The sequence below is a fragment of the Pelodiscus sinensis genome, chromosome 2 (genome assembly GCF_052426305.1).
Source record: "Pelodiscus sinensis isolate ZL-2025 chromosome 2, ASM5242630v1, whole genome shotgun sequence".
NCBI lineage: Eukaryota > Metazoa > Chordata > Testudines > Trionychidae > Pelodiscus > Pelodiscus sinensis.
In genome coordinates, this window is record NC_143053.1 from 217,920,830 (window position 1) to 217,948,778 (window position 27,949).

At 45.2% G+C, this 27,949-nt stretch overlaps 1 protein-coding gene across 4 annotated transcripts in view; it reads right to left on the reverse strand.

Moving 5' to 3' along the window:
- Positions 1 to 16,582: 16,582 nt before the first annotated feature.
- CFAP69 (cilia and flagella associated protein 69) overlaps positions 16,583 to 27,949 on the reverse strand; it is a 59,626-nt gene continuing 48,259 nt past the window's right edge. For all 4 annotated transcript variants that reach the window (XM_006114447.5, XM_075922404.2, XM_075922402.2 and 1 more), the window contains 3 exons: positions 27,442 to 27,528; positions 25,639 to 25,743; positions 16,583 to 16,779 (listed from right to left, as the gene is read on the reverse strand). In XM_006114447.5, the coding sequence (XP_006114509.4) occupies positions 16,603 to 16,779; positions 25,639 to 25,743; positions 27,442 to 27,528 (369 nt within the window). In that variant the 3' untranslated portion in view covers positions 16,583 to 16,602. The remainder of the gene's footprint in view (positions 16,780 to 25,638; positions 25,744 to 27,441; positions 27,529 to 27,949) is intronic.

Consider the following 27,949-nt stretch of genomic DNA (forward strand, 5'->3'; position numbering starts at 1 on the left):
GCCAAAATGGGAGAAAAATGAAGATACCTCAGCAAGGTGACATCAAACTGAAGGAAAGTAGCCTGTCAAAGTACAGCTTGTACCTTTAGATGCTTGAGCACTGTTCCTTTGATGGGCTTCGAGATTTTTTTCTTTATGCTGTACAAGCATTTGATATGTGATAAGTACTTCAGATGTGTGTTACCAATATGTTCCCGTTTCTTTAAAATGTGCCAATGTTGCCTTTCCCCCACTGCAAGTGTGAATGCTTTATGTATTTTGAGTCAATATCTGTGTTCTCTCAGGTAAACCTGTTTAAACTAGTCTTATATTTTTGTAGACACTCATCTTTTAAATGATTCTTTTTTAAAATGTTAACTGCAATGGAAACCCAATATATTTTTATACATTAAACAGAGTGCAATGGCAACAAGCATTATTTTATACAGTTGCTTGCACATGAAATGGATTTCATGTTAAGAGCTGCAAAAAATGCCAATATCAACACAAAGGGAGAGATTATGCTTGATGTAGTGTCTTGCGCAGCCTTGGTCTTGGTTATAGTTTAATTAAAATATTTTTCTATGCAACAAGCACTGATTAATAGACACTCGTGGACATCTGTGTATTTGATTAGTCACAAATACAGTACATATGTAATATAAAAAGGGCCAGTTACATTTTTGTGTAATATTAGCAGGTGCTCTATGCATCCATGCGGATGTATAAAGGGTGCAATATATCCCCACTCTTGGGCTATGTGGGAGAGCTGCCTCAGGTAGACAGGCATGAGTGGAGAATGGAAAGAGTCTTGTCTCCACTACAAGAAACCAACCACCACAGTAGGGCTGGCAAAGAGGAGGCAATTACTGCTTTCTTCCCAAGCAATGGGAACTTGGTAATGAACTGTGATTCTTAGTCACCACTAATTTTCTGGCCTGCACCTGGAGCTGTGCAATTCATGGCAGAATATTAAAATCAAGATCTAGCCCTTTACAGGAGAGATAGAGGGGGCTTGGTAGGGGCTATAGACTCTCAAAAATGTGCCTTAACCCCCCTTCCTAGGAGCCAACCCTCCCCAGCAAATGTTAAATATTATGCAGAAGCAGTAGTGGCATGATACGGTATTGCCACCTTTATTCCTCTGCTGCTTTAGACAATGGCAAAACCTTCAGAATTGGGTGGTGAGAGAGTGGTGGCTACTAGCAAGGCATCCAGCTCATAAAGCAGAGCTGCCACCAGCAGCAGTGGAGTCATAAGGGCGACATGGTACAGCATTGCCACCTTTCTGCACTGCTGCAGGCTGAGACTTGTATCAGCACAACCCCAAAGATACTATGGGGCATAAGGAAAACAAGTGGGATTTCACTGGGATAGGAATTTGACAAAGATTCCCCTGCCTGAAGGGGAAAATATCCAGAAGCCTTCCCCAAATCCTCTAACACTGGTTTCAAATTTACAGTCTTCTTAAAAGGGCCTTCTTGTGCTAGGAGAGGATAACAGTCCATATGGTAGATTAAGGGTGGGCAATCAATTTTTATTTTGCCACTCCAAGAATTTGGAAAATGGTCAAAGGCTCCATTCTTCCATATCAATGTTATGGAACGTTAGGAATCGTTTAAAAAGGGATAGAGAATATCTTATTGCCACTATGTAAAACCATAGTACACCCACATCTTGAATACTGCATACAGGTGTGGTTGCCTCATCTCAATAAAAGATATCTTGGCATTAGAAAAGGTTCAGAAAAGGGCAACACAAATGATAAGGGGTTTGGAACAGGTTGCATATAAAGAGAGATTAAAAAGACTGGGATTTTTCAGCTTACAAAAGAGGAGACTAAAGGGGGACAAGATAGAAGTCTATAAAATTATGACTGGTGTGGAAAAAGTGAATAAGAAAAAGTAATTTACTTGTTCCCATAACTTAAGGGTCACCAAATGAAGTTAATAGATAGCAGGTTTAAAACAAACAAAAGGAATTTTTTCTTTATGAAGTGCACAGTCAACCTGTGGAACTCCTCGCCAGAGGATGTTATGAAGACCAGGACTTTAACAGGGTCCAAAAAAAGAGCTAGATACATTCATAGAGCTTAGGTCCATCAATGGCTATTAGCCAGGGTGGGTAGGAATGATGTCCCTAGTCTCTGTTTGTCAGAGGCTGGAAATGGATGACAGGAGAGGGATCACTTGATGATAACCTGTTCTGTTAACTCCCTCTGGGGCATCTGGCATTGGCCACTGTCGGAAGACAGGATACTGGGCTAGATGGACCTTTGGTCTGACCCAATATGGCTGATCTTCTGTTCTAATGGAGGAAATGTGGTGTCTGGAATGGAGGTTGGGTGCAGAAGGGAGCTTGCAGTAAGGCACTGGGGTGCAGGAGAGGGTGTGGGGTCTGGAAGGGAGTTTGGGTGAAGGAGGCAGTTGTGATCTGGGTTAAGAGACTAGACTGTAGAAGTTTGGATTGTGACCTCGGACAGAGGACTAGGGTGCACGAGGAGCTTGGGGTGTGACCTAGGGCAGGAGGGGATTGTGACTTGGGGCAGGGAACTGGGGTGCAGGGGTTTGGGCTGTGACCTCCAGCAGGGGGTTGGGGTGCAAGATCTGGCAGGAATATGGGGCAGAGGGTTTGGGTTATGTGGGGTGGAAGGTCAAATGGTTGGGGAGCCAGAGGCTGGCTCTGGCTGGGAGACTTACCTGTTTGACTCCTAGCCAGCAGCCTTCTCAAGCAGACTCCCTGCCTGCCTTTCCCTGTCCCTGTCCCCATCCCACTGAGGGACCATGTGGTTTTTGAACAGCTACAAACCTGAGGACAGGAATAAGAGTGCTTTGCATGCTGCCTGTTCCATTGGCTGAAACTTAGGGTTAGCCAATGGGATAGTGCTGGGGGCGGGAGCAGCATGTGAAGGCTCACAGCTGTTCAAACAGAACCCAGCAATAGCTTCCCTCAGCAGTGTGTGTGTGTGGGTGGGTGAGGGCAGGCAGGCAGGCAGTCTGCCTGAGAGTCCCCGCTACATCTGAGGCCTAGATCTGGCAGCTTGGCAGGTTGAATCTGGCCCGTGGAGGGTATTTTGCCCAGGCCTGTGCTAGATGCAAGGGAGGATATGTTTTTGTGAAATTGTAAGCCAGGAGTAGGGAGCCTTTTTTGGGTTGGGAAGATGCTGACAGAAAAAAATCAGTTGGAGGCCACACACAAATGAGAAGCAAAGTGAGAAGCCCCTGACTAAGAAGAAGAAAAAAAGGCACTTCCCACCTTCCCCTCACACACCAGAGCCTGGGGGGGAGGGGGCAGGCTAGTAGACTGTGTGCGTTCCAGCCCTGTGGGTGGGTGGCTGGGAGGCTGGAGCACCAGCACGGGCTCCCCAATGCTGAGCCTCCGGGACTGGATCCAGGCAAGCCAGTGGCTGCATCCGGTCTCTGAGCCTGAGGCTCCCCCAGGGGCAGCATTTCCGATTTTGATGCGGGGGGGGGGGAAGCAACCTGTGCATGCCGTGATGTGTCGGGAGAAGACAATGAGAGCACGGGGGGGAGGACCGAGGACAGAGGCATCAGCAGTGCTACTGAGCATGCTCAATACAAGCCAAGCATCAAATGTGGGGAGAGAAGCCAACCCCATCTGTCCTCCCCCACACATCATCTCTATTGAGGGGCTACTAAGGCACTGGAAAACTCTACTTTTTTGGTAGATAACTTAGTAGTTACATTACAATTTTAAGGCTATGTTTTAACTTTGATACTAGCTCTGTGGAGAGAGAGACCCCATCGGGACTCCTGGGCTCTATCTCAGCTCTGGAAAGGGTGTGGGGGGGGGGGAGGGTCTAGTGGGTTACAGATACATTTCATCTCTATATAAGAATGTCAGAATGGCCCTACTGGGTCAGACTAAAGGTCCTTCTAGTCCTGTATCCTGTCTTCCAACAGTGGTCATTGCCAGGTTCTTCAGAAGGAATAAACAAAAGAGGCAATCATCATGATCCATCCCCTGTCGCCCATTCCCAGCTTCTGGCAAACAGAAGCTAGGGACACCATCCCTGCCCATTCTGGCTAGTAGCCATTAATGGACCTAACCTTCTTGAATTTATTTTGTTCTTGTTGGAACCCTGTTATGATTTGAGCCTTTCCGCCATCTCCTGGCAAAGAGTTCTGCAAATTGGCTGTGAAAAAAGGAGAAACGTGTGTTTTGTTTGTTTTAAAATTCGCTGCCTATAAATGTAATTGGGTCAGCTTCTTGTGTTATGTTGGCAAAGGAATGAATAACATTGCCATGTTCTAGTTTTCCACACCATTCTTGATTTTCTAGACCTCTAACACCTCGCACCTATTAGTCATTTCTTTTCCAAGCTGAAAAGTCCCAGTCTTGTTAATCCCTCCTCATAGGGAAACTGTTCCTCACCCCTAATAATTTCTGTTGCCCTTTCTGTACCTTTTCCAAATCCAAGTATCAGAGGGGTAGTCTGAATCTGCAAAAGCGACGAGGAGTCCTGTGGCACCTTATAGACTAACTGAAGTGTAGGAGCATAAGCTTTCGTGGGCAAAGACCCACTTCGTCAGATGGAATAATCCAATATATCTTTTTTAGATGGGGTGACCAAATCTGCATGCAGTATTCAAGATGTGGGCATATAATGACTTTGTACAGAGGCAATATGGTATTATATTTTTCCATGTGCATTACTTTGCACTTATCAACACTGAATTCCATCTGCCTTTTTGTTGACCAATCACCCAGTTTTGTGAGATTCCTTTGTAACTCTTTGCAGTCAGTCAGCTTCAGATTAATCACTGTTCACCCCTTTTTCAAGAACATTCACAAGTGTAAGAGCAGTTTTTTTGTTAGCCTCTCAGGTGCAACAACACCACTCATTGTTTTTTTTTTTTTATAAATTTAACAGCAGTGATTCAAATACAAATCCCAGCAGCACAACACTCATTCCTATTCTGCCCTTCCCCTCCTAAGCACCTGGCAATGTTTTCATGATGATCTAACGATCCTTCAATTATTTGACAGACCAGCCTTTTGTCCTTCTTAATCACCTGTCTCCCTCAGTGTTACTTTAAAGAAACTCCCTGCCCCAAAGGCAAAGCTGCAAGCAGCTCAAACTCTCCTTGCATTTAAGAATTGCCTCTGGAGCCAGGGCATACAGCTTTAAGCAGACCTCAAGTAAGAAATCCAGGGGTTCAAACCTAGGGGGAGGGGCTACTACCCCCGCTAAACTCCATAAATTGAGCCCATGGGTTCCCCACCCCTGTCTTAAGCCTTCAGACTGTTTGAAGTCAACTTCTACTCAGCTGAAAAGGACAAACTTTTAGAATGGCTACCATATTTTTGGTAACTATCCCACATCCTGGCACTGAAGTTTCAAAAGAACTAGCATACATACAACATAGCCGTCAGGTGAGTAACCTGCAGGATGGTGTGGAGACAATTCTTAATGCATGTTTGTAAAGGGTCTTTACAATAAGCGAGTGGCGAGATTTACTGGAGGCACTTGCAAACATGCAATACTACAATCTGGATCCCAGGGTGCACCCATCCTGAATTTGCTTCAGTCTGGACTACTTCCAAAGTGATCTGTGAGATCTGACCCAATCCTCTAGGGTTTTTTTTTTTTAATAGCCTTGCCTATGTGGGCAGAATGCCATTGTTCTCCCCGTGTGAAGGTACCTCCCAAAATGGAATTTGTCACATGAGCAAGTCACCTGTCCGTGTTCTTTTTAGTCAAACCACCTTGACCTGCCCGCTGGGCTGCATGTTTCACAGGGAAATTCCTTCGAAGTGGATTGCTCCCTTATGATCTATTGTCAATGAAGTACAGCTGTTCACTTGAGTAGCCTTGCACAATAGGTTGGCGACGCCTGTTAATATTTCCCAGAAGCAAGCTTTTGAAATACAAGTATATAGCCAATACTCACAACGTCCAATACAAAAATCATACAGGGACATGAATGGTATAAGCAGAATCAGCAAAGCATCACCTTTCAATAGACACCTCACTTGGCCCACTTCATACACAATTTGGGGCAAATACACAACCGCAGGTGCAACATTGTTCTGTATGTTCATATTAAAATCCAATACGTCACATCCCAGCTCTCCATCTGAATCACCCTTCACCCTGTGTAGAGATAATGTTTTTGGAAGAGTATAATTTAGAAATACTCCCTCATAAGGGATATAAGAATTTTGAGCTGTGCCCTAAAACAGGTGTGGGGCTCAATTCGAACCATTTTGACGGGGCCCCGGCAGCCGGGATTTTTTTGTTGACAAAAAAAAAAAAAAAATGCAGCACACAAAGAAACAACTCACAGCCCCTTTAAATTCCCAGCTACTGGCTAGGTTTTATCCAAACCCAGGGGCTGACTCCCCCTCCCGCGGCGCACAGAAACTCCCGTGCTCCTCCTCCGGGGCCAACACCTCCTCCGGCAGCACACCCGGCACGCCAGCATGCTTCCGGGTTTAGGGCCCGGGGCCATCTGGCTTTAGGGTGTGGGGTCCTCTTAGGCGTGGGGCCTGATTCGGGGGAAATCGGGCGAATCAGCCTCAAGCCGGCCTTGCCCTAAAAGATAGGGTTGAAAACACCACTTAGTTATTGTGTACAGCAGTTCAGCTCTCTGGTTTGGTTTATTAAAAGTTATCCCTCATTCATTGGTTTGTTGATTAATAACGCCAAGATCATTATATGGTGTCAGATGTGCTGAAGAAGAAGGAAACAGCAGTCATTTGAAGTTAAATCCTGGGGTTTGTAGCTGAAAGCAGAAGCAACAGCAAACAGAGAAGAACAAAGGCTTTTATATGTATTTTATGAGCACAGCAGTTGCTTGACGGGGGTGGTCGAGCCCAAAATGGCAACCTCCTTCCAGTCTGCAATTGTCAGGCAATGTTGAAGAGCACTTGATGTTACAATCAAAATATCTATCTCTAAAGCACTTGACGTTACAATCAGAATATCTGAAAAATTCCAACAGAGATTTTGAATTGTATTTAGCAGCCTTGGGGGCAGAGGAGAAAAGTGATAAAGTGAAATCAATTTTTGCATGTTGTAGGGGAGGAAGCACTGAATATTTCTAACAACTTTAAGTCTGAAGAAGGTAAATGCATGACGTAAAATAAAATACTGACTCAAATCGAGAAACGTTGCGTGCCAAAAAGGAATGAGACTTCTGAAACATAAAATTTTACATGAATACAAAAAAATTAATGACATTGTATAGCAATATGGACACAGAATTAAGGGGGAAAATGAGTGCAACTTGTGACTTTGGTAAGGTCAAATAAAAAAGTGGAGCTACTTGCTATGGTAACTATTGCTATGGGGAAGACCAGGTATAGCTGGTGATGAGGAAGATTTGGGTGACAGCATGGCCCCAAATTCTGTTGTCTTTGGGAAACTGTTATAAGCGTGGGGAAAGTATGATTTGGTTGTGACCAACATGCCTAGTAAATTAATGGTCACTGCAGATGCATTTTCCAGAGCAGTGACTTCCCCTATGGAACCGAAGTCTTTAGAGAGAGATATTCTGATGGTAACGTCAAGTCCTATAGCTAATAGGAAACTGCGGCGAATAGGAGAGGAAATGGAGGAAAATCAATCAATGGGGATCCTTAGAGAAGTGATAATTAAAGGATGGTCTGAAGAATTAAACAGCTGCCATCCAAGTAAAAGAGACTATTAGAATTGCAGACATGAATTTATTGTGATGGAGAGTCACTCCAGTCTGCCTCCAAAAACAAATGTTACAGAAGACCCATGAAGGTTACTTAGGAACTGAGAAGTAAAAATCAGAGAGCATGAGAGGTGCTGTATTGTGCATGATCAATCATGACATCACTAATGTGGTAGGAAATGGCTTTTCATAACTGAAATACAAGCCACAGTACAAGGCAGAGCCACTGAGACTTCATCCAGTTCCACAAGGAGGTATGAGAAGGTTGGCACTCACTATTTACCTGGCAATCAAAGGATTCTTCTCTGTATCCAGAAATTTGCACACTACACAGTACTAGTAGTAAATCAGTGATAGACAGCATGAAGGGAATCTTCTCCAGCCAGATGAACTATTCAGCAATAGGGGGCCAGAATTTTCCATTACAGATTTTAGGCAATTTACCATAGATTTTGGGATTTTCATTACTGAACATCAAATGCAAAATTACCTTCAATCACATGGCTTGTGGAAAGGTCTATTTGCACAGCAAGGAACTGTATGAAAAATATTTTGATCGCAGGGGTTATTTGTATACAGCTTTATTATCTTTTTGAAGTACACCTCTGCAGAATGGCTTTTCTCCAGCTCAGCTGCTAATGGGATGAAGGATCAGATTTAATTTACAGAAAACTGATAATTTGCTGAAATCTCAGAACAATGAAACCATATGGAAAATACAAGAAACATCAGAAGTGGAAGCAGAAATATTATTTTGACAGAAGGGCCACTGATCTCTTAATCCTGGTGAACCTGAGGAACAACCCTCTAGTGCTTAGGGCCAAAAGGATACCATTGAAGAACAGCTGCATCCAAGGTTGTGTGTCCCTCGGGCTGTCTGGGCTACATATTTCAATGTAATCAAAAGGGATCTAAGACTAATCCTAGAAAGTACCAAAATATTGACAGACTGTGGCCTTTGGCATTTCCCAACCAACTGATCATTTAGCATCACAGACAAAGGAGAAAATGTTAAAAGAACAAGAGAACAACTCAGGCTCTAATAAAAGACTGACATGGAGAAGATCAAAGGAGGTGATTAAATGTCCTGAAAGACTCAGAGACTTGCTAACCTACCTCGAGAAGGGGTATTTGAGGAACGTGAATGGTGAAGTATCACTCCAAAGTGATGTGCTGGTAACTTTACTCTCTTGATAGTAGACATATTGGGTTTATAGAAATATACATTAAATTCTCAGCCCATCTAGTACATATTAGATGGTTGTTAGGAGGGTGTGGATACACACAAACAGCTAATGGGTTTTGTCTTGAGGAAGATGTAGAGCTATGTCCAGGCCCATCAACAGGGGGTGGTGGCCCTGGGACCCAGTCATTCAAAAGAGCCTGGAAGTCCCAGCTGCTTCGGGAGTGCCGGTGGCTGGAGCCCGGAGCCCTTTAAATTGCCCCTGGAGAGCCATGTGGCACCCTCTGTGGCACGCTGTCTGGGGTTGAGGGAGACACGGCACAGTGTGGGGCGCTTCAGGCAGCTCTGAGGAAGGGCTGCCCCCATCCCTACCTCTTCTGCCTGTGTCCTCACCGCTTCCAGGAGCACAGAACTGTCCCCCTTACCCAGGGACCAGGCAAATCTGTCAGCCCCCTGGTTACATCTATGGGAGATTAAAGCTTAGATTGGGTCTCGTCAGGGACAGTATTCTGACTGCAGAAATTCAGAACTGTGATCTGGGTGCTGGGGCTGAGAACATAGGGGCTGTGTCTAGACTGGCTAGTTTTCCGCAAAAGCAAGTGCTTTTGCGGAAAAACTTGCCAGCTGTCTACACTGGCCATTTTAATTTCCGCAAGAACACTGACTTCCTACTGTCTGAAATCAGTGCTTCTTGCGGAAATACTATGCTGCTCCCATTCGGGAAAAAGTCCTTTTGCACAAAGCTTTTGCGCAAAAGGGCCAGTGTAGACAGCTCAGATTTGTTTTGCGCAAAAAAGCCCTGATTGCGAAAATAGTGATCGGGGCTTTTTTGTGCAAAAGCGCGTTTAGATTGGCACGGACGCTTTTCTGCAAAAGGTGGTTTTGCGGAAAAGCGTCCGTGCCAATCTAGATGCTCATTTCTGCAAATGCTTTTAACGGAAAACTTTTCCGTTAAAAGCATTTGCGGAAAATCATGCCAGTTTAGACTTAGCCAGGGTGTCTGTTTACAGCACCACCCCACAGGAGCTCTCGATTCCTTTCTAATCCACCGGTTTTCTGCTCAATGCACCCCACAGTCATTACCACATTATCTCCTAGAGGCGTATCAGCATCTACAAATGCTGACCTTCATCAGGATCTTCAGCCTCTGTCTCCAGGACAGGGAATCTCTTTCTCCGGAGATAGGACACTCTGCCTGTGGCCAGTGTAGGCCTGAGCTGAGGGACCCAAGGTCACCCACTCCCACAGGCTGCAACCCATGGACCCTATGTAAAGCAGCTGCCAGCTGCTTCTCTTTAAGCCTGCTGCAGCTGTTGTTGCTACTGTTCCCTGGGATACTTCCCAAATGTCCCCTTTATCTTCACCCTTACCTCAAGGATCTTTAATCCATTTTAGCCAGGTGCTCCTTGCTCTCCCAATTCTTTCCAGCAACTACTCTATCCCTGGTACTTCAGTGCCTTCAGCCAGCCAGGACTATTAACCTTGCATCTCTGACTACAGGTAACAACTGAACTTCTCTAGCTTTTTTTATATGTGCCTGCTAGGCCCCAATTGCTTGCTTCCCTGCAGCCTCTCTAGGCTGCTTGGAGGACTCACCTCTGTTGTTCCCTTTTTGGAGCAGGTTGTGGTAGGAACATGAGGCCTCCAGCAGGAGGCCCTGGGGCCACGTACACCCCATCACACATTGTTTCATGGTCTAGTGTTATGTCTACACTGTAGTCTAAGTCCAGGCTCAGACTCAGTCTTGAGCTCAATCCTGCCTGCTCCAGTTCTATCTGACTCAGTGTAGGCCTGGGCCCCAGGATCTTGCAGGATGGGCGGGTTTGAGCCTAGGTCCATTGTTTTGCAGTGTGGATGCAGCTTGGACTCTGGCTTTGAGAATCCATCAGTGCTATCCCACAATCCCATGGGGTGGTGCTCTTTGTCCCAGGGATACCTACTCAACTCCCAGGATATGGAAGCAATCCCCTCCTCCCCACACACACCTCTTTCAACTGCAGCAGCTTGGCATTTTTCATTGTATGCAAGCACAGTGAACCTTCTGCATCTGCACCGACCATCGGCCTGAAAAAGTCCTTTGCCAAAGGCTCTGCTTCTTGGTCATAAGAGAACAGCCAGATTTTGTGAGTCCAACAAAAAGTTTGGATTTCGTAAGAGTACAGGTTGCACCTCTCTGGTCTGGTCTCCAGAACCAGAGAGCCCTTGGACTAGCAAAGCCCTGCTGGCCCTGAGGCAGCAGAGTCCCAGCAGTCTTACTTGCCCCAGCAGCCCTGAAGTGGCCAAAACCCAGTGGCTCAGGGGCCGCAGCAGCTCCGGCGGTCACAGGGCTGGTCGTGGAGCTGGGAGTCCAGCAGTGGAGGGCAGGGAAGTCCTGTCTGGTCTGCCGATGGACCCCGGGAGAGCCCAGAGTCTGTCAGCAGACGGGGGTGAAATTGACCTCCCCTGGTCTGGCAAACTCCCTCATTTGGGACCAGTCAGGTCCCAAGGGTGCTGGATTAGGGAGGTCCAACCTGTACCAGGAATTACTCTGCATGCCAGGAGACAGCGAGAACATTGGCAGCATTGGGGATTGACTGGACTGGTGACCACTACAGAGGGTAGATTAAGTGGCTCAAGGCCATCTATCAGAAAACCAGGGATGAGAACCGAACCTCTGGGAACTCATCATCATCCTGCCTCCTTTACAAGAAGTTTGTTTGACTGGGTGCTGGATACAGTGCCAAGCACAGAGCCAACAGTGCTTCATGATGGCCTGGTCAGCCAGGATGGCTGCCCTCTAACCACTGAATCCAGTGTAGGATTGGCAGGGAGCTTGAATGTGCTGAATCAGGCTAGCACAATGACTCTTGTGCAGAAACAAGTCCCCAGGAGGCTTTACCCCCATGGCAACTGCAGCAGATCCTGGCTGCATATCTGAAGGCAGCCCCCATCTTGGCACTGTCTACCACAGAGTCAGATGAAGAGACAGACGTCACCCTGCTAACTTTCTGGCTCCAAGCTTATTTTTATTAATATGGGAATAATATTAATTCCAAGGGGAAACAGTTAACTGTCTGGGGTAATGGAAATGCAGCCCATGTACAAATGTAATCCATTTTAGCTAGGGTGCAATCCAAGAGCCATGGTTTATTACTGTTATTTTTGTAATACAAATAAAGGCTTTTATTTTATTAAGGGAGTTTATTTTCATTACTACATCACATCGTACAATGCGTATTTTGACCACACACACACACACACACACACACACACACACACACACACACACACACACACAAAAAGGCACAATAGGCAAGTGGTAGCTAGCTACACAGTTTCCCGGTATATCAAACCATAAATGCACAAGTACCCTCACAACCAACCCATATGTTAATAGTCATGTTATCTGTAAGAAGCATTTGTGAATCATGACAATCAGTGATCTACAGTGACCGTACCCCTCCATTTCATTGTGTGATGTGACAGTTTCTCATTTAAACATTGCTGTATAAACACATTCTTACATCTACTATTCTCCCATTGACCCAGACAAGGCCTCTGTGATGCACAAGGGCCTGCATAGTAATGGAGCAGTACCCTTTGTGGTTCACATACTCATTTACTGCCAGGGAGGGGCGAATTATAGATGAGTCCCATCAATGGTCCTGGCAGAGTTTAGAAAGCACATTCTCTTAAAACCAGATGTTATTTCTAGGATATTGTTTATGCTCATCACTGTTGGGTAAATCACACACCTGATTGCCCAGGAAACCTCCATCACTGCTTTACCCATAGTTGATTTTCCAACATCTAATTGGTTAGCAACAGACCTATAGCAGCCTGGTGTAGCCAGCTTCCAAACTGCTATACCAACCCTTTTTTGGACTTGATATGGCCATCCTCATGCATGCTCTATAATACTGGAAGACTGGGGCAAGCTGCTCACGAAGATCCAGAAATGTGGTTTCCTTCGTGCAAAAGTTCTGGACTCGGTGCTGGTCACTCCAGGTCTGCATGTTGATGTGACCTCACCCGTTTGTGCTTGTGGCCCTGCTCTAGAAGCACCAGTGTAAGTGGTGGGACATTGGCAGCGATGCTAAGAATCATGAGTAGCATCAGCCATTTTCAGTCTTCCACATCTGTATTGTCACCGTCTGCCTCCTCTTGTTACGCTGTTAGATACCTTTGGTGGGTCAGAAGATGAAATTGCCACCAGCATCTCATGGAATTTCTGCCTGTTTCCTGAGGCAGGAGTGACAGACCTATGTTGAGGCAGAAATCCATCTTCTTTATTTTTGTCTTGAGGGCAGGAGGTACAAATTGGGCATTTCTCCCTCACATAGCCTCAGTGAAGCAAATCATGCTGCTCTTGTGCCTATCAGTGAACAGGAAAAACTGTCCTACACATTGCACATAGCTTGAAACCTGGGGATATTTTTTTCATAAAAAATCCACCAAGTACCTATACTAAATACTATAACTAATTATACTGCACTAAATACTGCTGTCTATAACTATGTAGACTAAAGGAATTTTGCAACACTGGCTAACTGAAACAGATAATATGGGGGGCTTCAACTCTTATCACAGGCATCGGAGAACAACTGAGAGGGAGGCAGCAGACACGCCTCTTTTATTGCCTTGTCTAAGAGCAAGAGGAGCATGGGCATAAGTGTGGGAAATAGAAGTGAAGGGGGTGCCACAAGACCCCGAGGTTTTGGGCATGATGTCTCCACTCTCCATGTCAGGGTCCAAGCCACTAGCCTGTGCCCCTGGGTCCTGGCTGTCCGTCTTGGTAATCGGCCCAGTGCCTGTGAGTTCTGCTGCTGGCCCCAGGATCTCAGGATCCCAGCCCCAGGTGCTCTGCTGATGCCAGTCCCAGCCACAGGCTCCATCCTTGATGCTCCGCAGTCACCCTCAGCTGTGGCTCCTGGATAGAGAAGTGCTGGGTGTGGACAGGAGTAAGGGAGGCAGCACAGCTCAGCACTCCTGTCTTAAAACTTGTTGCAGTGCCACTGAGAATGGGACCGCATGTGCTGTCTAGTGGTATTGCTGGGAAAGTTCTTGGGCACACACACACATTGTACAGCTGCAATCAATATGCACCGTCACTCACAGAGAGCAACTACTAAAAGCTTCTGTTGATAATTCCTAAGTGACGACACAGGGGAACATTTGCACTAAAGGCACAATGGAAAGTGCAATTGGCAGGTAAACATCAGGGCATGAGGTGCTCATGTTTTAAAAAAACAAACTAGAAGTGTGCACTCATTTTTATCCAGCTAACTAGTGCAGGTTGAGCACAGTACATGTATCTGGCTGGGGGGAGGAAGGGCTAGGGTGGCCTCAGGGTCAGTCCCTCCCCAGCAGCCGTGGGGCAGAGGAAGAGCTGGGGCTGGTGTGTGTGTGTGTGTGGGGGGGGGGAAGTGAAGAGGCGGGGCTGGGCCCTCCCCAGCAGCTGGAGCTGGTGTGGAGGGGAAGAGCTGGGACCAGTCCCTCCCTGTCAATGGGAGGAGTAGGGGGGGGAATGTCCTCAGGCCCTCCCCAGCAGCTGTGGTGGGAAGAGCCAGAGATACCATGCTGTAGCCTCAGCCCTCCTGTCTTTAGGGGCCTGGCCTGCTGAGACCCCCATCCCACCCCCTCACTCATTCCTTCCACCAAGACCCGCACCACCAGCCTGCTCCTGTCTCCTCCCTCTGGCCACACACCTATCTTCAGCCTGCTCCTGCCCCCACCCTGCTCTTGCCCACTTCCCTCAGCCAGACACCTAACCCAAGAGAAGGGAGTTGGCAAGCATATTGAGAAGGGGCACAGCCCCCTAGTATTTATTTAAAAGAAAAAGGAAGCACGCTTTTCTGTTAGCCCAGCAGCTGGATTTCTACTTGCACATCATACTATTCTGGGAGTCAGCATCATGCATGAAAAGACATGAAATTAAAGCAATATGAATTGACTGAACAAGGCATTTACTGACATGCAAGATGTTAAACAGATAGCCTATTGAAAGGGTACACACTCTATTAAATCAACACCATATACACAAGGGGGAATCAATGATTTATTATCAAGGTCCAAATTTCTTGAGCAAGGTATAGTCAAGGTCCAGACTCCAAAGGAACATTTTTCACACTGCAATAATAATGCTGATAAAAGTAAATAGATTTTACAGTTTCTCAAAAGCACTGGGTGGTCTGGATTGGTCCTGTGGCCTGCCTACTACTGATATCTGCAATCTCCATTGACTTCTCAAGGACAGTATATCAGAGATGTCAGAGCTGCTTACATTCAGTTCCTTTATAAATTCCACAAAGTAATAAAGATTAAAATACAGTCACTCTTGCATATAGAAAGCAAAGAAATGCTTCATGGCTAAATTTTCTGCAAGGGGAACTTTGAAAAAAACCTTCTAAGCATAAACCAGCTAGATGTATGTTAAACACCAACAACCAGCAATGAGCCAGACCTGCAGGTTCTGTAAATTGACATGGTTTAACTCAAATCTTCTTCACTAAAATTATAGACAACTACCATGCCTTACCAAGTAACCGTTTGGGCTCATGCTTACTGCCCCTCCATATGAGAAACTGTGACTGACTTCAATGGAAGGTAGAAAGCTCTTAGAGAGGGTTAATTATAATTAATAGTGTAGGTGTATGATTTTATGTCATTATTTCCTTTTCAGTTTTCTTTGCACAAAAAGTAGGATACTTCAGCAAATGCCTGCCTTCATTTTTTGCCTACAGCACCCTATCAATTATTTCCATTCAAAACACAGAGAAATCCCTCTTCTTGGGAATTACAAAAAGGACTAGTTTGTGGCTAAATTCTACAGAAGTAACAAGTTTTTCTAATTTCTGTTAGCCCTTTATATAGTGCATGTTTGTATTTCTCCTGAGACCGTTTTGTTTGTGGGTGGACAAGACAGACACTGTACGTAGTAATGTAATTTATGCTGCAGCGTTGGGATGGCTACAAACTGCAAGGTCAATCAGGGACACAGTGAATCCCGAACACTGACCTTTGCTCAAGTCATCTCAGATAAAAGGGACTGTTGCTCATGGAGAGGACCAGTGATGCTAGAGGGCGTCTCTACACAGTGGCTGGGGTCAGACGGGCACAGTTCCCTGTCAAGGGAGAGTTTGGGCAATCATCAGAGAAGGAACTGATGGGCTAAGGCCAGTGGAGGCCGGTGAGACATGGGGGAGCAGGATATTCTACAGTATCTTCACTTGAATGAGAGAGTTGGTGGGTAAAGTTACACATGGAAACGGACAACTGGTTTCTGAAGCCCTAATACCTAATTAGGGAGAACTCCTAATGGGGTTAGTTCTGGGAAAGAGACCAAATGGATTGGTGGAGCCATCACAAGGGTAATGGGGAAAAACTAAAACAACCTCGGGAGCCCTACTGTAAGAGTGAAGAATTGAATATATTTATATTATGTTCCACATTCTCAAGGAAGAGGATCCTTAATAGCATCAGATGGAGTGCGTATACCTTATGGTACCAAGTGGACATGCAGCTGTTTAGTTGTGAATAAACTAAGCCTAACATAGATGGCTCAGAAATTATTAGGATCAACGGACCTCTGGAACACACACTGCATGGGATTCTTTAGTCATGTCAGCCAGCTGTTCACATTATTTTTTGTAAAGCAAAAATATATTTTCATCTATAATTATTAATCTCACAAGTTCTATATATTTCACCAAAGAAATAAAAATAGAGTATATCTTACAAATAGTGTTTGGACATACATTAACTAAAAGAAAAATACAAAGCACAGGATAATGTTTACTTTACAGATACTGAATTTTTTTTGAATGAAGACAACACTTTGACTCCTTTGATCTTTTTTAAGGCTCCTCCACGAACAGAGAGCTTTCTAAGCGCAAGGTCTGTGTCAGCCAGAGGCCCTCCAGTTAATTCAGAAGGTGTACTTTCGACAGTTACCAAGCGACCAGATGCAGTCTAGAAAACAAAACAAATGGCTTGAAATTCATATTAGTCTTTAAAATGAAATGAGAGTTAAATCACAGGCCCTGTCTTTTCAAAATGCTACTTGGGAGCTGGCGATGCATTATGAAAGTTTCCTAGCCTCTCTCAAGATACTCTTTAAACAATATAAAATGATTCCACCAATAACGCAGATTGAACAGCTTCTTGTCTTTATGTATTATGCTTCTCAGCCTTTATGTCTGATCTTAAACATGTAGGAAAATAAACTGCAAGTATTTTAGTGAAGAAGTAAACATGTGGATTGTAGTGTACTAGTCAGCTGGCTTCCTTAGGCTGCATCGTAAAAGAGGATGAGAACAGTATTTTCCATTGTTTATACTTTAAGATACTTCTGCAACCGATTCCCTAAATCTCTATATATATATGTTAGTGAATCATCATAACACCTTGCAAGCCTCTCTCTGGCAGGCTTGATTGTGCTTAAGAATAATAATAGTATTAATTATACTAGTACAAATAAAGTAATAATTATACTGGAACCTCTTTCCCAGATACTCTTCTACTGCTCTCATTTATTGCCTCCAGAAAAATTAGACACTCAATAGTTTGTGAGAGATTCCGGGAAGGGGAAAAAAAAGGATGGGACAAGAGTTTGACATGGAGTGATTTCTAGAGAAGATATGAAGAAGACCCAAAGATCAAGAGAGACTGACAGTTTTCCCATTATACTAGCCCTCTTTACATCTGAACAGGTTAAAGTCTTAGAAGTCTTATCCTAGACTGGAGACCTCAAGGAAAAGCTCAGAATTATGAGGTATGAATGGCAGATTCTAACTTTGGTCTCCACTAAAAAAACCAACACTATATGGAGCCATGAGACCCTATTTGTTTTCACATGGACCTTCTATAACAACGACCTGAGTCTTGGTCTACACTAGGGAGCTATTTCAGAATAACTCTCCCCCCATTTCAAAATAACAAGAGAAGCGTTCACACTACCCAGCCTGTGATTTCGAAATAAAGGACTGGTTATTTTGAAATAGCATTAGTGTGGACTATCCGATGCTGCTAATTCAAAATAATTGGCCTCCAGAGACCTCTCACAGTTGCACTTGTGGCCACTCTGGCCAAATCTGCCAGCTCCACTGCTCCCCCTTCTCCTGCGGAGCTTAAAATAGCAGTCTGCTGGAGAAGGGCTGTGGCACATGGAGAGCTTTGCCAGCCCTGTGCCATACAGTCTCAGCTGACAGAGCCATGGCAGACCCCAGCGCTCCCTAAGAGCGCCCAACGGTTGCCAGCACTCCCGCAGCACTCTCAGCTGCCACTGGTCAGGGACGCAGGAGAGCACTGGCCTGGACAGTGCGGAGATCCTGACCTCATCAAGGCCTAGGGTGAGGAGACCAACCTCTAGGATCTCAGCACCAGAAAGTGCAATGCAGACGTGTATGGCTGGATGGCCGCCAGCCTGTCCAACAAAAGCTACATCTGGCCCCTCGACCAGGTCCGGATGAAAGTCAAGGAGCTTTGGCAGGCCTACAACAAGGCCAGGGAGCAGAGCAGATGCTCTGGGGTGGCACCAAACATGTGACACTACTATGACCAGCTTGATGCCATCCTGGGGCGGAGGGGAGAAATCACCTCCCGCTCCCGTCGTTGTTGAGTCTGGCCAGGACATGCGGGGGGCGGGGGGAGATGGTTTGTGGAGGATGACGAGGAGGAGAAGGAGGAGGCGGCCAGCCAGGTGACCATGCCCTCCAGCCAGGACATGCTCCTTACCCTGGAGCCAGTCCCCCACTCCCAGGATATCTCCCAGTCATCGGATGAACCTGGGAAGGCACTTCAGATGAGTTCTATAACTTTCCCTATCTACACATGGGGGCAGGCGGCAGGCTTGTGTGCTCCTTGCTCAGCCTCCTCAGCCTGGGTGTTGCAGAACAGCCTGTGCACATGGGTGCACATGGAGCGCCAGTCCGGCGCACTCAGCCCCATGACGCTCTCACACAGGAACCCTTTGGTCCTTCTCATAAGATTCCTGGAGAGGCCTGCCTTCCTCCAGACTCCATGCTGGTACATCTTCCCATGACAAGCCACCACTAAGGAGGCTGGGGTCATGGAAGCACACAGCAGTGCTGCACACGGCACAGGGTCATGCCTGCATTCAGGCAGCATCCGCTCCCAATTAAGCGCCATGAGGTGGAGGAATCTGATCACACGCATGGGATCCACCGCTCCCACACATATTCCCCAACACCCCCCCCCACCTTTCCAGCGGGCAGGGATAGAAGCTCTCTCTGCGGGACACCACCACTGGCAGACCTAGCATATGTGGTACAAGGAAGGAAGCAAAACCACCCCATCCCCGCCTCCGGCGCACAGGCTCCTCGCCTGGCTGGCACCTTCCCATTCCTGTTTGTCCCCAGGCTGTGGGTGTTGCGATGCTCCTCTGGGACATCTGTGACCCGAAGAGTGCCCGATGTCTACGTAACCAATGGCCTTGCTCGAAGCGCATCACTATTGTCTGAACCAAGATCTTTAGTGTTGGCTCTGAGATTAGGGCCAGGCTCCATGCACATTCATGTCTCCTGGGATGACTGCCCTTGTAACTTTTCTTCACAGCTGGGTGAGCTGCAATCATGGCACATCCACCACTTCCCATGCCATCTACCTGACTCCATGGGATCCGCAGGAGGAAACACACCCAGGAAGACGTGATGCATGAGCAGATGGCCTGCCTGCAGTCCCTCATCTGGGGGCTTGATGGGGAGCATGCCACTGACCAGGAGGAGCAACGGGTTGACCGGGGGCAGCAGAAGGCTACCTGGGACCAGCTGGCATGGCAGCATATGCTCCTCCCTCATGATGATGATGGAGCACATGGCCTTGCGCATAGGGTGGGGCAGCAGCCACCTGCCCACCCTTGCGGCTTTGCTGCCTACCTCCCCCGCCCCCAGGGGCCACCGGAGCTCTGGAGCAGGGGGTGGTGGGACCTCTCGAGCAGCTGAAGTCTCTTGAGCTGACTGAGGCAGGCGCCACTCCCAGCCCCATCCTAGAACCCCTCTCTTCCCTCCTCCCCCATTCCAAGTTCTTTACCCCATCCCTCCCCTGTTGTATATCCCCAAACAGACTTTTTTTTTATTTGTTCGGGGGGGGGGGGTTAGGGTTGTGCGAAGGGAAGGGTGGAGAAAGAAAGCCATACAGGGGGAATGTAGGGGCCCCTTGTACAGAGGTACAGGGGAGAGTTTTGCAGCTGGTCTTGGCTGAAACTCTCCCTCAAGGCCTCCCTCATGAGCACATCCCCTTGATGTGCTCACCGAATAGCACCGGTGTCCAGCTGCTTGTATGCCCTGGTCAGCTGTTCAGCTTCTGCCCCCCACCCTGGCAGGAAAGTCTCCCCCTTGGTCTCACATAGGTTGTGGAGCACACAGCAGGCCACCATCATGAAGGGGATATTGTGCTTCCTGAGGTCCAGGCAGGTGAGGAGACTCTGGAAAGGCTGAACACACACTCCACCACCATGCAGCATCTGCTTAGCTTGGCGTTGAAGTGCTCCTTGCTGTGGTCCAGGCTGCCTTTATAGGGCTTCATGAGTCAGGGATCCAGGAGTAGGCTACGTTGCTCAGGATGCAGATGGGCATGTTCACTTCCCCGACTTGGATGGTGTGTTAGAGGAAAAAAATGCAGGTGCGCATCTTTCGGATGAGGCAGGAGTTCCAGAAGATGCAGGCATTGTGCACCTTCCCCAACCAGCCAACGTTAATGCTGGTGAAGCATCCCTTGTGGTTCATAAGGGCTTGCAGCACCACGGAGAAGTACCCCTTCCTGTTGATGTAGTCCAAGGCACAGTGGTTGGGGGCCAGGATTGGGATGTGCATGCTATGTATATGGCCTTCCCGCAGTTGGGGAAGTCCATGGCAGCAAAACTGTTGACAATGCTGTTTGACATTCCCCAGAGTGACAACCATCTGTAGCAGCATGTGGTTTATGGCCTTGACTACTTGTAGGTGCATGGCCCTGACTCTGGATTTCTCCACACGGAACTGGTTCCTGACTCAGCGGTAGCTGTCCGGCATGGCAAGCTTCCACAGGCACAGCACAATGGCAACATGCTTCTGCACGGGGATGGCAGGTTGCAATTGGATGTCCTGTCACCTGAGGGTAGGAAGGTGGCCTTCTACATGCAGAAGTTCTGTAGCCACTGTTGATTGTCCCATTGCTGCAGGATGATTCAGTCCCACCTTTCTGAACTGGTCTCCCACCATCAGAAATAGCATTTGATGGTGCCAAGGGGATGGAGGGGCATTTGCAGCAGCCGAAGTGCCAGGACCTGGGTGAAGAGGGCCTCTGGTCCTGGCTGGTCATCATCCTGCTGGCGCAGCATGAGGACAGTCTGGATGAACTACACAATGAAGCGCAGCATGAAGCCTGTGAGCCAGGCACTGCTTTGCAGCAGCTCCAGCTCCATGTTGTAAGCACTGTGGTGTTCGCAACAGCAACCAGAGAAACATTGGATCTGTTTGGTGTCCCACAAGTGGGGAGGCAGTGGAGGAGGGGCATGTGAGACGCGGCTGTAGAGAGGAGCCCCTGAAAGCACACGTGCTCTCCCCAGAGTGCTTCCGGGGCTCTAGCCCGAGCCTGGCTCCACTCAGTATGGAGTAGGGACGTGCTATTTTGATTTTGTTATTTCAGGAGTTATTATTTCGATTTTACTTATTTCAAAATTATTTCCTAGTGTAGACATGCCCTTAGATTCCTCTCTCTGCTCACCTTGGAGGGCATTCTAGTGAGTGCAAGGGGGAAAGCTTGTTCCACAAATATGAGCTGTGTGTGTAATTTAGAATTTTCATGTTGAGTATTGCTGATGAATATGATGTTTATTTATAGCTGTTTTGTATATGGACTCATCTCTCCCTGATTTTCTACAATTCAGGGGCAACCTGTCCAAAAAACATAATCAGAGTTACATTACAGGACTTGCTACATCTTGTCTGCTTAACAGGATCCCACAGACATAGAAGCAGAAGCTAGACGTCCTGCACTGCCTTCATGATTCAAATGGTGACTTTCTTTTTATCTCAGCTTCAAAATGTTACATAGCAAGTCTTCTCCTGCACTATCAAGAATTAAAGATACTGAGACTCTCTGTCATGGTACCAAGAAGATCCTGAAAACATCTGAAATCTTCTGAGAAAACGTAGTTGTACGTACACTCACAGAAGATAATAAAGAAAAGGGAACAGACTTGGATTAAATATGAACCTTCTTTTTCCAAAGACTTTATCTTCAGCTACATCAGATGGGACAACTGTGAAGGAATGGATAACTGGTAAGGAAGTTTTTACCAGAGTCATTAAGAGCTACATCGGTCTTCCCAGTGACAGAGACACAAGGTCTGGATCTCTCCAAATTTTTCATTATTTCTTCAATGATAATCAAAGTACAAACACCACAAGGGGATAAGAGGGGACCTGAACTCCAAAGACTAAGCAAATGAATAAACTGGTTATACACAACATTATGGGTTCTGTCACTGCCTGACCTGTAAACTAGGGTATCTTAATGATATACTGCTATAGCTCAACACCCTGACACCAGTAGCCATCTACAAATAGAAGTCTCCCTGTGGATTCCACTAGCTAAGTTACTGTTTGTGGGATGATCCCAAAAGTTTTCCTGGTTCCAAGTTTCCCCTAAATAGTCTATCATCTGTTTTTATCTATCAGGTACTTGGAATTTCGTCCCCCTGGTTCCTCACCCCTGAAGTAGTGAAACTTACCACCACAACAGAAAGGTTGTGGACAAACTGGAATGTCCAGCAGAGGGCAACAAAAATGATTAGGAGATTGGGGAATATGACTTATGAGAAGAGCCTGAGGGAACTGGGCTTAGTCTTCAGAAGAGAAGAATGGCGGGGAGGGGGTATTTAATGGCAGCCTCCACATACCAAAGAGGATAGAGCCAGGCTATTCTCAGGGATGGTAGATGACAGAACAAGAAGCAATGGTCTCAAGTTGCAGTGGGGAAGGTCTAGGTTGGATATTAGGGAACACTACTTCACTAGGAAAGTGGTGAAGCACTGGAATTGGTTGTCTAGGGAGATGGTGAAATCTTCATCCTTAGAGGTTTCAAGGCCAGGCTTGACAAAGCTCTGGCTGGGATGATTTAGTTGGAGTTGGTCCTATTTTGAGCAGAGGGGTTGGACTAGATAACTGCCTGAGGTCTCTTCCAACCCCATTAAAAAGTTTACTTAATAGAAAAGCACTGATTCATAGATGAAATAGTAAGGAAAAGCAAACACTTACAAGTTACACAGAAAATAAAGACAACTTCAGGATTTACATTTCTATATTAGCTAAACTTGATTTTCTAAAATAAGCTATCTATTGCCTTTGAACAGTTTCTCTCTGTGACAGAGCGTATGCTAAGAATCTAGCCTTTCATGGACCACAGCCAGCCTATGTGCTGGCCCTGAGCTTCCAGATGTCCTTCACTTCAAATTCTTTCTTTTTTAAGGGTTTTCATTTTTCCCTTTTTCTTTGATTATGGTGATCCATGACAGAGGCAATGACACACTGATGCAGCTGCGCTGCAGCAGTGCATCTGGTGAAAAGGCTCGATACTGAATGGAGAGAACTCTTCTGCCAGCATAATAAAAAACTCCTCTGCAAGAGGCAGTAGTTGTGTTGTCAGGAGTAACTTTTCTGTCAATAAAGTGCTTTCCACATCTGTGCTCAGGTCAGTGTAACTTCTGTTGTTAAGAGGGGTGGCTTATTAACATCCCTGAGTGACACCACTAGTATGATCTATGTCATCAAATGCCAGCAATGCCCCTCTGCCATGTATATTGACCAAATTGGACAATCTCTACAGGAAAGAATTAATGGACACAAATCAGATATCCAAAAAGGCAACACACAGAAATCTGTTGGAGAACATTTTAACTTGCTGGAGCACTCATTAATGGATCTCAAAGTCATTGTGTTGTGTCAGGCCAATTCCACAAGCCAAATACACAGAGAAGCCTGGAACTTAACTTCATTTACAGGTTTGGGACCCATCACTAAGGTATGAACAAAGATATTACTGAGCTAGCACACTATTTTCCACATCATAATGACTTAAAACATTAAACAATGGGTACTTAAGAACAATTTGCACCTTCTCTATCAGTTTCATGTAGAATGAACACTGTAATTGACTGCAGGCTGCCCCCGACTTGCGACGCGATTGGTTCTGGAGTTAGCGTCGCAAGTCGGGGGTGTCGTAACTCAAGTCCACATTTACGAAAGGCGTTGTACGCCGTTATAAATGTGGGGCCGAGGATATAAGTCATGGGATTTTGGTCCCTTCTGCACTTACAGAAAAGGTTGTAAGTGTGGGGGATTGTAAATCAGGCCATCGCAAATCAGGGGCCTTCTGTATTTCTTTCCCCCTTTTTCCTTCTCCCCCTCCCATCCCATATTTATTTGGAACTGGACCTTTATTAATGCCATTCATGTGAAGAAGTGGATTGTGCCCACGAAAGCTCATGATACTATCTATATGTTTTGTTAGTCTTTAAGGTGCTGCTAGACTATTCATTGTTTTAAAAATTTTAACATAAGTTAGACTGACATAAATGGCAGCGTGTACAAGTCCTGTTTTCCAAACCTGGGTTTTTCTTTTCAGTTTCAAGTTGTTTCAGTATTTTCCCATTTCCCAAAGTCTTTTTTCTAACTGGACAATGGATAGATACTTGAAGTTAGTTTTGTGTAAAAAACTGGCTTGGCAGGAGCTGCCATCTCCTCTTCCTCCTTGCTATAACATGTACTTGAAATTGTAATATTGGACATGAACATACTATTGTATATACATCCATACACATAGATCCATAACCACAGTTTGTACACTTATCTGTTACGTACAGTCTCAGAGGGGTAACTGAGTTAGTCTGTAGCTGCAAAAACAACGAGTTCTGTGGCACTTTAAGGACTAACAGGTTTATTGGGGCATAAGCTTTTGTGGGTAAAAACTACTTCATCATGTATCTGACAAAGTGTTTTTTATGCACAAAAGCTTATGCTCCAATAAGCCTGTTAGTCTTTAAGGTGCCACCAGACTCCTTCTTGTTTTTGTCAAGCTCAGAATGCTGCAAAGATTCATAAAAGATCTTACCTGGCATATTTTTAAGCACATTGTATACAATCAGTTGATTCAAGTGCTTATTCTTTGGGGTTCAAAATCCCTGTTCTCCCCTTGGGGTATCTGGACCCTAACTGCTGCACTCCCTTTAAAAGATAGACCCATAAATGGTCGGACCTACATGCTTGAATTTCTTCAGATCACAGAGACCTGCTCTGACCAATTTCACTTTCTTGATGCGTGTGGATGTGGTGTGTTATAGCGGTTGAAGTGGTACTTACCAACTATGCTGGGTAAGGCTCTGTGCAGTCATCTACCTAAAAGACTGGAATGTAGCATCCATCAAGAATGCTTTCAGGACTCTTTCATGGTCTCTGCAGCCTCAAGGGGTAAAAGCCACAGTGCTGGAAAAGGCCTTTGTGATAAAAACCCTTTTCGGAAGCATCAAAGGCATCAAAACATGTTCATTTATAATAGACATCTTTCTGCTATAAAAGGCACAGTGCTTTAACCTCAGATGCTAGGGTCTGGTCATCAAGGACATTTCTTAAAGCAACTTGGGAAAAGTGGAGATTAGATAAAAGATTGACTAGACTAAGATCAACACACTTTTGTAACTGACAGAGAGCCTAACATTAACAAACAAACAAAACTAACTAAATAACTAACTCACTCTTGAACCTAAAATACACTATTTTATTTCCACTAGCTTGTTGCTGTGAGTTAAGGTGAATGTTCGGAAACTTTACTTACTGTTGTATTTAGGCCTTTAATTTCAGTTGAGTGGAGTGTTGCATTTTGTGGTCTTGACTTTGTTCTAGAAGCTGCTATAGATTTTTCCTGAAGTCTTTTTGCTTTCTGAAGATATTTAGTAAAAGAAAATTTATTTTTATGAGAATCAGCACTGTACCTCATGCAATCAGACAGCGAATATGCAATTAGTATTACAAAAATAAACCATGAAAGGTCATTTCTATTTACTTTTGACAAAAATATGAATAATGGGAATGTAAAGTTTGTAATAAGCTGATTAATTAAAATCATTGGAAAATGAAACAATTTGCTACTGCAGCCAGGAGATAAAAAAAAAAAAAGCCAGAACAGATTAAGTGTGGCATTAGTGCTCTGTCTTAGAAGTGTGATCTAGCAGGCAGAATAGGAAGTGGGAGTCAAGACTCCGGAACTTTATTTATAGCTCAGCAACTCATCCTGTACTCTTTCACAAATCCTTTATCTCCGCTATACCTCAGTTTACACATCTCTGAAAAGAAAATGATATTACAGACTACCTCAGAGGAAGTGTGTTGTAAAAGTTATGCTTAGCAGAGGACGAGAAAAGGATCAAAAAGGATATAACATAGACTCATAATTAGTAGTTGAGGGGCTGAAGAGGCAGGAAACTCATGAGAGCCATGCTTTCCCAAAACCTGCTCAATACTTTCTCAAAATGCAAGTTTTTATTTTGAGCTCTGTATTTTCATGGTGGGCTGACATTCTCCAGAATAGACTGGCTTGATGCACAGCCAAGTTCTGACTGAACAGAATGCTCCACTAGATAATGAGCCTGGAGGTGAAAAAAATCTCTTTATAGTCAACTTTTATACTTCGCTAAGTTTCAATTCAATTCATGACTGCAGGTTATACCTTGCCACATAGACTAAGCAGATCACAGTCTAGCTCTCAACTACATGCCTGCTAGGTACTCTTATAGCAAGGCCAGGTTTTCCCTTAGGTGTCTCTTTTCAAGAATGAACAGATTTGGCTGTATACTCATTTTATTGTCAATAATTTCCTTCAGTCTCCAAATTAGTCTGGTTGTCCTCCTCTAGATTCAACCCGTAAAGGCAAATACTGTACACAATAACAATGGTATCAGAACATATTAGCAAGCCTAAATTATCTTCATATATTTGCTGTGGGAAAAACAAGGGAGGAATTATTAAAAAAAAAAGATGACTAAATTGGCAGTCTCTCTCTCTCTCTCTCTCTCTCTCTCTCTCTCTCTCTCTCTCTCTCTCTCTCTCTCTCTCTCTCTCACACACACACACACACACACACACACACAGAGAGAGAGAGAGGAGCAGGGTTAGTAGTGATTGCATAGTTCTGCCAAGAAACCTTTTCAGTAAAGAACTGTATTTCTGTTATGGTTTATGCACAAAAATCATACCTCCCCCCCAGTTCTTATATACAACTTCTCATCAGTAGATCTCAAAGTTCTTCACAATCTTTAATGAATTCATCTTTACAACACCCATGTAAAATAAGGATGTATTCTCACCATTTTACAAGTGGGAAACTTCAGGCATACAAAATAAGTGACTTGCCTATGGTCACCCAATAAATCTGTGGTGGAACTAACCTGGGTCTCTCAAGTACTAGAAAAGGGTACTAAACACTGAGTTTTTCCTACTATTATGCATTATTACAATAGGGTCTAAGTCCAGCTGTTATTTCTACAGTAATATCCTCATAGTCAATACTGACTAAAATTGCTTAGAATTGTTCAATAACATAACAACATTGCTAATATAAATTTCCCCCAAAATATCTTACCTTTAAAGCCTCATAATTTGATGTCCGAGTTAAGAAATCTTCCCAGGATTTATTTACCATTTGTCTCTGCTTTTGGATAGCTTGAATCTACAATGTGAGAAGAGATTTGAAGAGATGTAACACACTGTATTTCCATTAACTGCATTGAATTCCTTGTTCCTGATGCTCGTTCAGTGCTTCCACCTATTCACAGTCATTTTGCTGCCTCCTTTCTGTCTATTCCCACATTTCCTTTCTTTGGAAGATGAGTGGGATCAGTGCTGCTCTAGTACTGACTGGAGGAGAATGCTAGAGAAAGTTGTACTTCTTTCACTTCCTAATAAAGGTAAGGCGCATCACTTCTGTTGTGTTAAACCAACTCTTCACTGCCCTTCAAGATGAAGGGACTCACAACTCTGTGACTAAGGAAGAAGAAATCCTTCATTCAACCCTACCTACTTTAAAGCTGGATGGAAGAGGTAACAGAGATGCAATCAGTTGTGGTGGGAGGAAACATAAGAAAGGGAGG